Below are 14,872 nucleotides of genomic sequence, written 5' to 3'. Positions count from 1 at the left end.
CATGTCATAAGTGACAGCTTGGGGTATTCCTATCCAAACAGTTATCCCCAAAGGGCAATTAACACCTATTTGATCACTCTTAATTGTCTATTGTCCGACTTGAAGGGATCAAAGGTGATATATTTTTTATGATTATAAGCGGTAATTAGATGAAAGTTCAAAATCTAGGACATGGCTTTGCATTGTAGAAACGAGGAAAATAACATCCTCAAAATAATTATAGCATCGCAGAAATTATTATAGCGTCGCGGTAATTATTATAGCGTCGCGGGAAGAAAATATAGCGTCGCGGTACCGCGACGCTAAAATGGCCTGGGGAGAACACTGAAGAATGTGTCCCCAGTACACGGATGCCCCATCCCCACTATCATTTTCTATGTTCAGTGGCGTGAAAATTAGAGAAAATCTCTACTTTGGCATCAAAATTAAAAAGATCATATCATAGGGAACATTTGTACTAAGTTTCAATTTGATTGGACTTCAACTTCATCAAAAACTACCTGGACCAAAAACTTTAACCTTAAAACTTTAACCTGAATCGGGACAGAAGGACGAACAGACACACAGACCAGAAAACATAATGCCCATAAATGGGGCATAATTACAAATAAAGGAATAAAGCTGTCTAAAATCACATGACAAGATAAGTACTCTATTGATTGTATGTGATAGTTACTATCATCAATAATAGTGAGATCATAGTTTTAAGCTTTACTTAAAGGGCTTTGATCATTGTTGAAGGCCTTACGGTGACCTATAGTTTATGTCTATGTCATTTTGGTCTTTTGTGGATAGTTGTCTCATTGGCAATCATACCACATCTTCTTTTTTATATTGACAGAAGTTTCGTTATTTTTTGTTAAAATAATGCAAATATTAAACAACCGATTCTTACACTTTGCCATTACATAAAAAATTAATACAAGCATTGAGCATGAAAATATCTCTTACAACTTCATAAAGTTTATCTGTTTCAAAAGTTTTAACAACCTGAAAGAAATAAGTAATTGCACGTAGGTCATGGAAAGTCAAATGTATTTGATTCCTAAAGCCATAAGTTAGGGAAATTTGTTGAAAATTGCATGAAACATTGTGAAATCTTATAGAATCAGATAAATTTTATATCTATGTATGGCCTAAACAATGAATCTAGGTGCATGTGCAAGTGTACGTATGATTTGGGTTAACAGAATATTAACCCTAACCAAAATATTTTTGTTTTTTCATAACATTGTCCTCAAATTTTCTTGCAGATAAATACCACATTTAGGAACAGGTGATGAACACTCAATAAAAACAGGTATTAAAAAAATTAAGAGGGTTACATTCATAACATAGGACTTCTGGGAACACACAACATTTATCCAATGAAAGGTTTCAAGCTGATCCTTTATTTCTTTCACTAAATATTCATACCCCCAGTTGCAGTTTTCTGGGGTACAATTTTAATGGAATTTGTGGCTCCATCCGACATAGGAATTTAGTATATAATCTGACAAATTACTTTTTTTAACCAAGATCAGGAGTATAAATCTCAACTCTGTCAATTTCATACCAAAAAACCATAAAATGTGATAAACAAGAAAAAGTACTTCCACAGCATTGCATTTAATCATAATTGAAATCTGATGTAAAAAAAATATTCTTTAAAGACTTTTTGTTTTAAAACATTATTGAAAATCTGATTTCAAACTAGATTTGTTTTAGCTTTACTTTTAAAAAAAACCCACCTGGTTCAACTTTATTCAAGGGTGAATGAAAAATTGAATTAATAAAATTGAGAATTGAAATGGGAAATATGTCAAAGAGACAACAAAGAGCAGATAACAGCCAAAGTTTACCAATGGGTTTTCAAGCTTAAGGTAGCAAGAAACTCCCGCCCGCACCCTGAGGTGGTCCTCAACTGCATAAATAAAAATAAATTTATTTAGGCTGTATCAACTTGAAACTTTCATCAATGTAAACTTACTCTAGATTTAGCTGATTTTCCTCTCTGAAATTAGGGTGATAGCTTATATCATTACAAGTTACTAATTCAAAACTGCTTTCGTTTCATGTAAATTACAGAAGGTTGTTTGAAGGTGGTTTATTCTTCAAGTAGTCCAAAGAATATGTTCATATGTATAATTTTTTAAAACTATTTAACTTTTAAACTATCCAAAGCATAATGCAAATAAACTAATACATTACATTATACCATATATACTCTTATGGGCTAAGTGCCCAAATAAAGGCAAATGATTTGATAAAGTAAAATAAAACAATGAAAAATTCAAATCATTATCTACCTCTTCTTTTGATCTTTTATCTCTATCATCCTTTTCTCTATCTCCATCTTTTCTGTCTCTCCCTTCCTTTTTATCTCTTCTTTCTCTCCTTTGTCTCTCTCTCTCATCCTGAAAAGATCAGATACAAATTTCCATTTAGTATAACAATTCATTTGTTAAATCAACACTGCTGCAATAAAATACATGAAATTACTTAGGCCAAGAAAATACATGCAATTACTTAGGCCAATAAAATACATGCAATTACTTAGGCCAAGAAAATTCCAATGTATACAAATACTATTTTAGAAACGTAAAACAAAATTCTCTGATAAAGATGACAACAAAACTCATAATAATAAATTATCAGAAAAAAAAACCCAGAAATTATTGACGGTTTGTTTAAAGCATTAGTACATAAAAAACACAAAGAATAGCACACATCATTTAAATTCTCATTACTACATGACTGTCTTTAAAAAAGAAATAAGCTTTCAAAGATTCGTAACTATGACTCTTACTCTTTAGATATTCATCTTAATATATAAGAAAAACTCAAACACCTTTTCTGAAAGAAAATAAGTTATTTTTTTAAATATGAATTTACAAATATAACCCCCTTCGTACAAGAATAGTGTATTAATTTTAACAACAGACATTTGCAAAATTAAGCATGATTGTTTAAAGTGGTTAGAAGTGTTGACATTTTGTTAAATACATTACAGGTATGAATCTGTTGACAATAAACAAACACTGAATATGTTAATTTGAAATCAAGTCAAGGTTCCTGTGGAAACGAATGCAAAGTGACTGTAACATATTTTTCTTTTTAAGTCATAAAAAAATCATGTTCAAATATTTAAACCAGATGCTCCGCAGGGCGTAGCTTTATACGACCGCAGAGGTTGAACCCTGAACGGTTGGGGCAAGTATGGACACAACATTCAAGCTGGATTCAGCTCTAAATTTGGATTGTGATTAAATAGTTGACACAGCATAGGTTTCTGACACAGAATGAATGTGTTCTAATGAACTTAAAATTTTTGTTTTCTCTTAGAGCAATTCACTATGCTGTTGAATATTAATCCTCTCAAAAAAATGTTTGAAGAAATTTTCTTTTTTATTTATGAAATTTCAAATGAGAAAAATTGAACCCAATTTTTTTAATCACATCCCCCTTTCCCTTATTCCAAAACTAATCTCAATTAAAATTTCTAATGGAGTTTGCAACAATAACTACTCATTTAAATACATCATAAAATATTAAGATGTAAAAAAACTGCTTGTTATCACTGAATGGTAAAGATTATTTTAATTTATCAGTTGGTAGTAAAAAGTGAATATACATTGTATATTGTATATAACAAAGATTTAAGTTGATTCTGGACAAAGAAAGATAACTCCAATTAAAAAAAAATCTTGCTATTGCACAATATTTTGCAATTAGATATTTCTTGCTTACTATTCTGGACAAAGAAAGATAACTCTAATTAAAAAAAAATTTGCTATTTCACAATATTGTGCAATTAGATATTTCTTGCCATTGCGCAATACTGTGCAATTGAAAAGACTTGCTATTGCACAATACTTAATATAATAATTTTAGATCCTGATTTGGACCAACTTGAAAACTGGGCCCATAATATAAAATCTAAGTATATTTTTGGATTCAGCATATCAAAGAACCCCAAGATTTCAATTTTTGTTAAAATCAGACTAAGTTTAATTTTGGACCCTTTGGACTTAAGTGTAGACCAATTTGAAAACAGGACCAAAAAATGAAGAATCTACATACACAGTTAGATTTGGTATATCAAAGAACCCCATTTATTCAATTTTTGATGAAATCAAACAAAGTTTAATTTTGGACCCCGATTTGGACCAACTTGAAAACTGGGCCAATAATCAAGAATCTAAGTACATTTTTAGATTCAGCATATCAAAGAACCTAACTGATTCATTTTTTGTCAAAATCAAACTAAGTTTAATTTTGGACCCTTTGGACCTTAATGTAGACCAATTTGAAAACGGGACCAAAAGTTAAGAATCTACATACACAGTCATGACAGTTAGATTTGGCATATCAAAGAACCCCAATTATTCAATTTGGATGAAATCAAACAAAGTTTAATTTTGGACCCTTTGGGCCCCTTATTCTGTTGGGACCAAAACTCCCAAAATCAATACCAACCTTCCTGTTATGGTCATAAACCTTGTGTTTAAATTTCATAGATTTCTATTTACTTGTACTAACGTTATGGTGCGAAAACCAAGAAAAATGCTTATTTGGGTCCCTTTTTGGCCCCTAATACCTAAACTGTTGGGACCTAAACTCCCAAAATCAATACCAACCTTCCTTTTGTAGTCATTAACATTGTGTTTAAATTTCATTGATTTCTATTTACTTAAACTAAAGTTATTGTGCGAAAACCAAGAATAATGCTTATTTGGGCCCTTTTTTGGCCCCTAATTCCTAAACTGTTGAAACCAAAACTCCCAAAATCAATCCCAACCGTTCTTTTGTGGTCATAAACCTTGTGTCAAAATTTCATAGATTTCTATTAACTTAAACTAAAGTTATAGTGCGAAAACCAAGAAAATGCTTATTTGGGCCCTTTTTGGCCCCTAATTCCTAAAATTTTGCGGTTGTATAAAAATATCAGATGATATGTACTTTGTTGTACATGTTAATTGGTAAGCAGTAAATATAATCACTAAATCCACAAAAATTGTTACCCCATGACTAAAATTGCATCCACAGTTTTTTAGAATATCCATAAATGCCTTAAAAAATTCACTCATATTAGTTCAAAATAATTTCACAGTACAAAAAGTTAGATATTGAAGATTCAAACTATTTAATAAAGACACACTTCTCAATGTTGTCAAAAGATGTGTGTTAGACATACAAACAGTAGTTTTCAATTGATTTCTTTTTTATAAATGACTTTTATTAATAACAAAATAAATTCACCACATTTACCCTTATTCATGAGTTTAATTTCATATATAAAAGATTACTCTATGAACATCCATTTGCTGAAATTTATTAAAATGTGCTTTAATTTCTAATGAAAATATGTAACATCAACACAACTCTTTTGAAGTTAGAAACAAAAATTAGCTAAAATGAAAAACTGCCAGTACACAAGATGATTTTAACCTCATCAAGTTCAGTTTCCATTTCCTCATCCTCTTCATCTCTATGGCGACGATGTTTTTTACTTCCCTATTGCATATTAATAGAATTTATTCATACATATATGAAGTAGTTTATTTTGTTGCAAAACACTTGGAAACTCTGATATAACAATTATAAAGAAAATTGGACCATTCTTTGCTGTTATCTCATGGATTTCTTTAAATCTTTAAAAATAAATAACAAAAATTTAATTTTTTTTAAATAATTTTAAAATAAGATGTGGTATGATTTTTCACTGTTTCTTTGAGAATTAAATTAAAAATACAATGATTTCCCACTCAGACAGAACTAATTGTTTCACATTCAGTTGAACAATTCAAAGGTACAGATATAAAGTACTTTGGATACATTTATTTTCCTGAGTACCAATTTTTTTGTGGATGAAAGATATTTAATTTCGTGGCTTTTAAGTCAGCATACAAGTTTTAAGAAAATTTGTCATTCGTTGAACATTTAGTTTTGTGGTTCAACTGTACCCACGAAATCCACTGAAATAGGTACTAAACAAATAATAATGAATACACTATGTATCTTATGACTTAACTTACTTCTTCTGATTCCTTATGTCTATCTCTGTCTTTCTTTTCTTTTCTTCTATCTCTGTCATCCTACAACAAAAAGAATTCTTATAAACTTGTCATTAATGAAAATGAGATATAAGACAATGAAAAAAAAACTATTGCAAATTCCGCAAATATGAACAATTTTCTAAACTATTCTTTTACATTCTTTCTCTGATAAAAAATTTACAAATTTTTGTAATCTAATTTGTAAATGTTTACTTATATGGCCTTACAAAGAATGCATAGAGATTTTTTGTTTGCATTTTCTAAGGAAGCTGGCTTGTCCTGTTTCGGATTTTTTGTCAGATTTTCGGAATCCTCTGGGTTTTTCCATTTGAATGCCTTGAAAAAATTTGCCTGGTAACCCTATTTTTCTTTTTATAAATCTTTTACATGTATAATGATAAGCCATCTGTAAAAGTCTTATAAAATTTTAATTACTTTTTAACAGTTTTTTAGAACTTCAACTTGTCAATGATAAATCTATGAAAAGTCAAGAGAGAATATTTTCCCGCCAAAATTTTAATGGCTAATATTTCGAAAACAAGCACGGTGACCTATATATTTTTTTGCCCTTTGGATTCCTTTATTAATTCCCTATCAATATAAACTAGTGTTTTGAAAAGTTTATTACTTTGAAACTGAGAAGAGAACTCCCTTAACCTGAAATAAATAATAAGTATTGGTATTCATTAGCATAAGGTTGATTTTTATTTGACGCACTTCAAATCATTCTTTCTATAATGGTGCACTTTTTTTAAATTGTTATTTGGATGGAGAGTTGTCTCATTGGCACTCATACCACATCTTCCTATATCTTCTATTATCAGAACTACATGAGAAAGTATTCACATACAATTATATCTTTTTACACTCTAGTACATTGACAAGTTATAAAATGATTTCTATTACATTATGACAAAGTTTATGATATAAATAAAATCATTTGATTATACACAGTGCAGGACTATATAGAGTAATCTAATATTGACTTTACTTCATCCCTGTGATGTTTGCGTTTCTCTCTATCATCTTCGCCTCTATGTCCCCTTCTATCTCCATCTTCATCCCGATGTCGTCTTTTCTCTTTTTCATCATCGTCTCTGTGTCTTCTCTTTTCTCTATCATCATCACCTCTGTGTCGTCTTTTCTCTTCATCCTTGTCTTTCCTTCTTTCATCATCATCTCTATGTCTTCTTTTTTCATCATCATCTCTGTGCCTTCGTTTTTCATCACCATCCCTATGTCTTCTCCTTTCTTCATCTTTATTACTCCTATCTCTATCTTCTTCTTTAGGTCTTCTTCTTTTAGCATCATCATCATCTTTTCTTCTCCTATCATCATCTCCCTAATTATAAAAATTCTGATTCTCCAGTTTTTTCTATTTTCATTTGTAGTTTAATGTATGTGCTTGTTGATAGGTATTAGGCAAATTGGTGTATATACTTAATAAACTGTTGATATGTCTGGTTATACTAGCATGTATGTAATTTTTATAGTAAAATTCAAATTTTTAAATTGAAATGGCAATACTTTAACATGTTAAGTTTGCACAAATTTAAAGTCTTAATATGCAAGGCCAAATAACCTATGTGGAAATAGGATGTGCCCATACTTATTCCACTTTGTAACAAACACCATTGACTTTCTCCTAAAACTGACTTAATCATAAACTTTTAACATTCTAACTAACGAAAAAGATTCAGTCAAATGAGAATAACTGATAGGACAAGCCAAATAATGTGAACAGAAATGATATGTAACAAAGCTTATACATCTACATACCAAAATATTATGCCTCAGTCTTATCATGCAAGACAAAAACTGTGATAAAGTTAGCCACATACTATCAATATGAAATAGAATCAGCAATAAAAAGAAAAAATGCAATCATTAATACAAAACATATTTTAAACCTTAGATTTTCCTTCCCGCTTCTCTCTCCTTTCTCTCCTCTGTCTTTCTCTATCCTCCTAGAATGATAAAATATTTGTAACATGAAATAAATATTTCAATGGCATAACTTTTAAAAGACTGAATCTTAGAGCAGAAAAAAAGGGAAAAACAATAAAATTCTGAATAATGAAAAATTGTTTAAAGAAACTTTACCCCACAAAAAATCCATTTAAACATCTTGTAACAGTTCTAAAAAAAAAAGTACCACCGCTCCTTCAACAATAGTTATATCAAAAGCTTTTTTAAGACCATGATTGCACTAATGATGTTTCAGAAAATACTAAGCATTGATATTTTCAAATATGACTAAATTCTAAAAAGCGTCTTCTGCATGCATTTTTTTTACCTCTGTGGTTTCAATTCTATCAGGAGAGTCTCTGTCCCTTCTCCTACGACGACCCTGCCACAACAAAAGTTACACACATTTATACAAAATCTGCATGAAAATACATGCAATATCAATTAATATTTACAATTTTTACTACACTAAATACTTACTTTAGTAACTATGTTAAATTCATTCAGATGTCAAAACTAATCTACATCCTTAATTTTAGGGCTGTTCCATTAAAATTACATAGTTTTATCATTGGCAATCATAACACATCTTCATGTTTTTATATGGAACCGAGAGAAGGCATTTCATAACTCTAGGCATTTGTTTTCTAAATTTGCAGTTAGTATCTCTATATTTTTATTCAAATATTTTGATTGAAAAAAAAAATCAAACAAAACCAAGCCCTCCTTACCAAACTATTTTACAATTGGCGAGTTAACAAGAATTGAGGAAAACAAATGTATTTTTAAGGATGGCCTTGTTGTACATGTGTCAATGTATTAGAATTTGTAATTTGATTAACATTAAACTGGTATCCACTAATTAAAACTACTTGTCAAAAAACTCAGGTTAAATAATATGTTCATAATACTTAAGAGTAACACTTTATCAGGTCAACTTATTATGTACTTATATCTTATCTAATACTGTTGTCACATTAAAATCATACCTCATCATCTTCGTTTCTATGGTGACGATCTTTTTCTTTATGACGTTTTCTATCATCATCATCCCTATGGTGTCGTCTTTCTTTAGTTTCGAAAAAAAAGTGTAGAAAACATTCAGGTATGATATAAAGAACAAGCATGTTTAAGAAATAATTGATACAAGCTATACTTTATTGTAGTTTTAACATGGGTATGCATTATATTTGTGATTATTTTTGCCAAAACGATAGTGAGGGAGGAGTTTTGAACAGCCAGCATGAACGGTTGTCGTATCTAGGTCAAATATGTCAATTTTGGATTGCAACATGTTACAATCATTATAAATGAATTAGTAACAAAGTGTGCATCATTTAAGAGGTTGGAAGTGTTTTAAGTTAACCAAATATATTAAATGCATGCCAGTTTGATAAAATTCATTATTTTGCAGTAGTCAATATATGCATACATGACTACATGTGCAAACAAATTTTATTGGATTAAGAGCATGGTTTATTCACATAGCGAATGAAGCACGTCATATTAGAATCAATTATTTGGCAATTTTACTCTTTATTTCCTATTCCTGGTCTCTTTCTTTGCATCCTAAAAGCTTTCCCATGAACTCATGGTTAGCAAAACATTTTTAGTTCATCATTTGAATTTGTTCACAATTGAAAACATGGTCAAGTCACATTTTCCACCTTAAATGAATTTCCCGGTATAACATACCATCTTCATCCTTTCTTCTTCTGTGTTTCTCCTCACCATTTTGATCATCTCTGAGTCTTTCCTTTTTCCTTTCTTCTCTCTCCCTCCTAACAGTATCTTTCTATAATGTTAAACATAATAAATATAAACATGTTCATCATTCATAATGTTTACTAAGTACATCTATTAACATGTTTTCCAAAACCGCCAATTATCATGAATACCAAATTTTGTTGAATTTTACATTAATGCAGAAAACAATTATACATGTAACTTTAAAATTGAACCTGACAAAACCCTGACAACTGTATCCACTTTTCATGTAAATGATGAAATTCATTGGGATACCCAGGCTTTTATACCAACACCACCAAGAATTTTAAAGGGCCATATTAGAAAATTGTATACGTTTATACCTTGTTGTCATGACTTCATGTTTTTATCGCCTGAGCCATTTAACATACATGTAGTGATATTATTTCTTAAACCAATATTTACAATCTAAATTATATAAATCAGATAAACTAGTCATTTGTTGTGTGTGTACTGTTCTTTGAGACACTGCTCAACAGTTGATAGCTTAAAAACTACAATATTTAATATTTTTAAAACATATTTCTTGTGTAAATGGGTCAGGATCCCTAATAGACCTTGAGATGAGGAACTCAGATGACGTAATTAAAAAAAAATATTAGTCCGCCATACAATTGTGGATGCTGTGATTTTAAAAATGGACATAAATGAACAATAAGAACTGTTTTATAGAGCTGATGTGATGAGAAAAGAAAGATGTAGATTTGACCTGAAATAAATTATTAGAAAGGACAATTTTTTTATTGAATTTTATGATCAGAATTTTGGGATTATTTCATGAGGAGAGTGACATTTTTCACCATCTTCCGGGGTCCAGCAATTTGCGAAAAAAGTAATCTCACTTGCCACCCCGAAAATTTAACCAGACATGTATAAATGTATCAGCTTCGATATGAGCCATCATACATGTTCAAGTAAACGATATGGACTGAGCAACGGAGGAAAACGTTACCATTACGGCCTATGGAGAATTAATTGTAAATGTATACCCAAATTAGAAGCTTAATTCCAGAAGTTTTCAGGCTGATTTATGGATGATTTCACCTTGTACACCACCGAAAATGATGGTTGGTAGTTTTTTATTTATACCTAGTTATTATAAATGGTTTAAGATAAATATTATTGATAAAGATCAGCAAAAACTCAATGAAATTTTCGCTTTTAAAATGCATTACTGGCACGGGGCTGAACACTTTTTTTAGGCACAATCATAACTTTGTTTACTTCCGAGATATCCGAAAGGAATTTGTTTACTATATTGAAAAAGGCAAGAAATAACTTTTAAATATTATTAAATTGTAAGTAAACATGACACAATATAGTCTGTGTTATGTAATTATCACTTCGGTCTACAGGAATACCTGATAATCATGGGAGATAACACACTTCATACGAGTAAAGTGAGATACATCATCGCATGTGCTTTTATCCAATGATTTGACCCCTGGTCAGTAGATATATGCAAAAAAACAGAAAACACATGTACATGTTTTAAGAAAATCATGAATTATTATTTTTAATGCACTTGAGCAAAACAAAAGATATTGTCATTTCTCAGTGAAAAAGGGGGAGGGTCAAACCTTTTTGAAAACAATATTTCTGCACCGATTCAACTATTAAGCTAGTAAGCTACTACCCATTGCTTCTAATATAAAAGGTTTAAATGAAGGTTACTAAGCCACAAGGGAGAAGCATTTGTCTTTCTTTGTAATTAAACTTTCAAGAAATAGATTTTTCTCTCTCAATAATACTTATGTATTTAAATCAAATGATAACACAGCCTGAGTAATTTTTTTTGTCTTATTTCAGTTCCAGACATATCATTACTTTTTAACCTGAGATGGCAAACTAGAGGTTTTAAAAAGTCCTGAATAACTGGTAAGCATTTTGTTTTGTTAGGCAAGCTCTAAATTGTTTATTTATGGTATTTATGCAATTGAAATTACAGTCGGTATGTTAAAAATATGCAAATATGAAAACTGTTGCTATGGTCTTGATATTGAATGGAAAGGCTTAGTTACAGATCGTTTCGACTCAATATTTCGAGTTAAATCTTGCGGCAACTGTTTCTCACGTAACACTGCAAACTATATTTAGCACTATTTTGATCTGTCGTTATTTAATGACGCCATAATACATGTGATGTCACAATGTTTCCTTTAAAACCTCATGTGGATTTCTCACTGATAAAAGGTTTTCACTGAAATACATGTTAAAAACATTTTTTCTCAAATAGAATTATGTGAAAGGACAAGTTTTGAAAATTTGCACTATATTGCACTCTAATTATATGATAAGGATGACTTTCCCAGTAGTTTAGAGTGCTTTCCACAGTTTTAAATACAAGATTTCCACTAGTAAGAATAATTATTTTGGTGTTGTTTTTTTTATAAAATCTTCATTTTTGCATAATTTCTCTGCCAAAATGCACTTTAAGACACAAGAAAATTTTATAGAATGCTTTAACAGGGTCTGTGTGTTGTAATTAAAGGTTATAATCAGAAGTTTTGTCCTTGTTTTGACTAGTGAATGTATTCTGGAAGAAATTAATTATACATACACATTGTATTCAAAATAAACGAATATAGCGACGAAAGTGTCATTGCCTTATAGTGCTAAAACAACTTTATTTTTTTTCAGAAATGGACAAAAATACACAGATTTATTCAGAATGTTATACCGATGAAGATCACATAAAAATATTTGGAAAAATCAGAAGTATTGATTTCAATATGGGTCAGGATCCCTAATAGACCTTGAGATGAGGAACTCAGATGACGTAATTAAAAAAAAATATTAGTCCGCCATACAATTGTGGATGCTGTGATTTTAAAAATGGACATAAATGAACAATAAGAACTGTTTTATAGAGCTGATGTGATGAGAAAAGAAAGATGTAGATTTGACCTGAAATAAATTATTAGAAAGGACAATTTTTTTATTGAATTTTATGATCAGAATTTTGGGATTATTTCATGAGGAGAGTGACATTTTTCACCATCTTCCGGGGTCCAGCAATTTGCGAAAAAAGTAATCTCACTTGCAACCCCGAAAATTTAACCAGACATGTATAAATGTATCAGCTTCGATATGAGCCATCATACATGTTCAAGTAAACGATATGGACTGAGCAACGGAGGAAAACGTTACCATTACGGCCTATGGAGAATTAATTGTAAATGTATACCCAAATGCATTTGTAGATCTATATCCTTCTGTAAAATATTGGCAATATCCTTCAACCATATAAATAAATTATTATTATAAAAGATGTATCTAGGAATGAAATACTCATTATAACCCAAACAAAATAGTGGTTATGCATCATGTGCATGCAGCCATTCTATTTACTTAAACTAAAGTTATAGTGCGAAAACCAAAATTATTCGGACGACGTCAACGCCTACCAATATACGACCAAAAAATTTTCAATTTTTGCGGTCATATAAAAAACTAGAGGCTCTAAAGAGCCTGTGTCGCTCACCTTGGTCTATGTGCATATTAAACAAAGGACACAAATGGATTCATGACAAAATTGTATTTTGGTGATGGTGATGTGTTTGAAGTTCTTACTTTACTGAACATTCTTGCTTCTTACAATTATATCTATAATGAACTTTGCCCATTAGTAACAGAGAAAAATATTTGGTAAAAATTTACATAAATTTACCAAATTAATGAAAATTGTTAAAAATTGACTATAAAGGGCAATAACTCCTAAGGGGTCAATTGACCATTTAGGTCATGTGGACTTATTTGTAGATCTTACTTTGATGAACATTATCGCTGTTTACAGTTTATCGCTATCTATAATAGTATTCAAGATAATAACCAAAAACAGCAAAATTTCTTTAAAAATTACCAATTGGAGGGCAGCAACCCAACAACTGGTTGTCCAATTCATTTGAATATTTCAGGGCAGATATATATTGACTTGATTAACAATTTAACTCCTTGTCAGATTTCCTCTAAATGATTTGGTTTCAGAGTTATAAGCAAAAAACTACATTTTACCCCTGTTCTATTTTTAGCCGTGGTGGCCATCTTGGTTGGATGGCCAGGTCATCGGACACGTTTTTCAAACAAGGTACCTCAAAGATGATTGTGGTTAAGTTTGAATTAATTTGGCCCTGTAGTTTCAGAGGAGAAGATTTTTGTAAAAGATAACTAAGATTTACGAAAAATGGTAAAAAAATTGACTATAAAGGGCAATAACTCCTAAAGGGGTCAACTGACCATTTCGGTCATGTTGACTTATTTGTAAATCTTACTTTGATGAACATTATTGCTGTTTACAGTTTATCTCTATCTATAATAATATTCAAGATAATAACCAAAAACAGCAAAATTTCCTCAAAATGACCAATTCAGGGGCAGCAACCAAACAAAGGGTTGACCGATTCATCTGAAAATTTCTGGGCAGATAGATCTTGACCTGATAAACATATTTACCCCATGTCAGATTTCCTCTAAATGCTTTGGTTTTTGAGTTATAAGCCAAAAACTTCATTTTACCCCTATGTTCTATTTTTAGCGGTGGCAGCCATCTTGGTTGGTTGACCAGGTCACGTCACACATTTTTTAAACTAGATACCCCAATGATGATTGTGGCCAACTTTGGATTAATTTGGCCCAGTAGTTTCAGAGGAGAAGATTTTTGTAAATGATTACTTAGATTTATGAAAAATGGTTAAAAATTGACTATAAAGGGCAATAACTCCTTAAGGGGTCAACTGACCATTTCGGTCATGTTGACTTATTTGTAAATCTAACTTTGCTGAACATTATTGCTGTTTACAGTTTATCTCTATCTATAATAATATTCAAGATAATAACCAAAAACGGCAAAATTTCCTCAAAATTACCAATTCAGGGTCAGCAACCCAACAACGGGTTGACCGATTCATCTGAAAATTTCAGGGCAGATAGATCTTGACCTGATAAACATTTTTACCCCCATCAGATTTCCTCTAAATGCTTTGATTTTGAGTTATAAGCCAAAAACTGCATTTTACCCCTATGTTCTATTTTTAGCTGTGGCGGCCATCTTGGTTGGTTGACCGTTTCACGCCACACATTTTTTAAACTAGATACCCCAA

The 14,872-nt window shown here is 30.7% G+C and overlaps 1 protein-coding gene and 1 long non-coding RNA gene across 17 annotated transcripts in view; one reads left to right on the top strand and one right to left on the bottom strand.

Moving 5' to 3' along the window:
• The window catches only part of LOC139511960 (cytoplasmic dynein 2 intermediate chain 1-like), an 84,344-nt gene that overhangs the window by 66,684 nt on the left and 2,788 nt on the right, over positions 1 to 14,872 (bottom strand). For 4 of the 16 annotated variants that reach the window (XM_071299180.1, XM_071299185.1, XM_071299183.1 and 1 more), the window contains exons 3-11: positions 9,703 to 9,801; positions 8,996 to 9,085; positions 8,335 to 8,388; positions 7,949 to 8,005; positions 7,030 to 7,380; positions 6,018 to 6,077; positions 5,431 to 5,496; positions 2,289 to 2,396; positions 1,970 to 1,993 (exon numbers count right to left, since the gene is read on the bottom strand). In XM_071299180.1, coding sequence (XP_071155281.1) covers positions 1,970 to 1,993; positions 2,289 to 2,396; positions 5,431 to 5,496; positions 6,018 to 6,077; positions 7,030 to 7,380; positions 7,949 to 8,005; positions 8,335 to 8,388; positions 8,996 to 9,085; positions 9,703 to 9,801 — 909 coding nt within the window. Of the gene's footprint in view, positions 1 to 1,969; positions 1,994 to 2,288; positions 2,397 to 5,430; positions 5,497 to 6,017; positions 6,078 to 7,029; positions 7,381 to 7,948; positions 8,006 to 8,334; positions 8,389 to 8,995; positions 9,086 to 9,701; positions 9,802 to 14,872 lie in introns of all 16 variants that reach the window. The other 12 variants (XM_071299191.1, XM_071299196.1, XM_071299194.1 and 9 more) reach the window with 5 other exon arrangements.
• On the top strand, positions 10,306 to 12,932 carry LOC139511959 (uncharacterized). The gene is made up of 3 exons (XR_011662125.1): positions 10,306 to 10,840; positions 11,583 to 11,651; positions 12,414 to 12,932. It is a non-coding gene; the product is annotated as an uncharacterized lncRNA (long non-coding RNA).

The sequence above is a fragment of the Mytilus edulis genome, chromosome 2 (genome assembly GCF_963676685.1).
Source record: "Mytilus edulis chromosome 2, xbMytEdul2.2, whole genome shotgun sequence".
In the NCBI taxonomy this organism is placed as follows: domain Eukaryota; kingdom Metazoa; phylum Mollusca; class Bivalvia; order Mytilida; family Mytilidae; genus Mytilus; species Mytilus edulis.
Note: the sequence above shows the minus strand (reverse complement) of the source record. Positions and strands in the feature narration are given on the sequence as shown.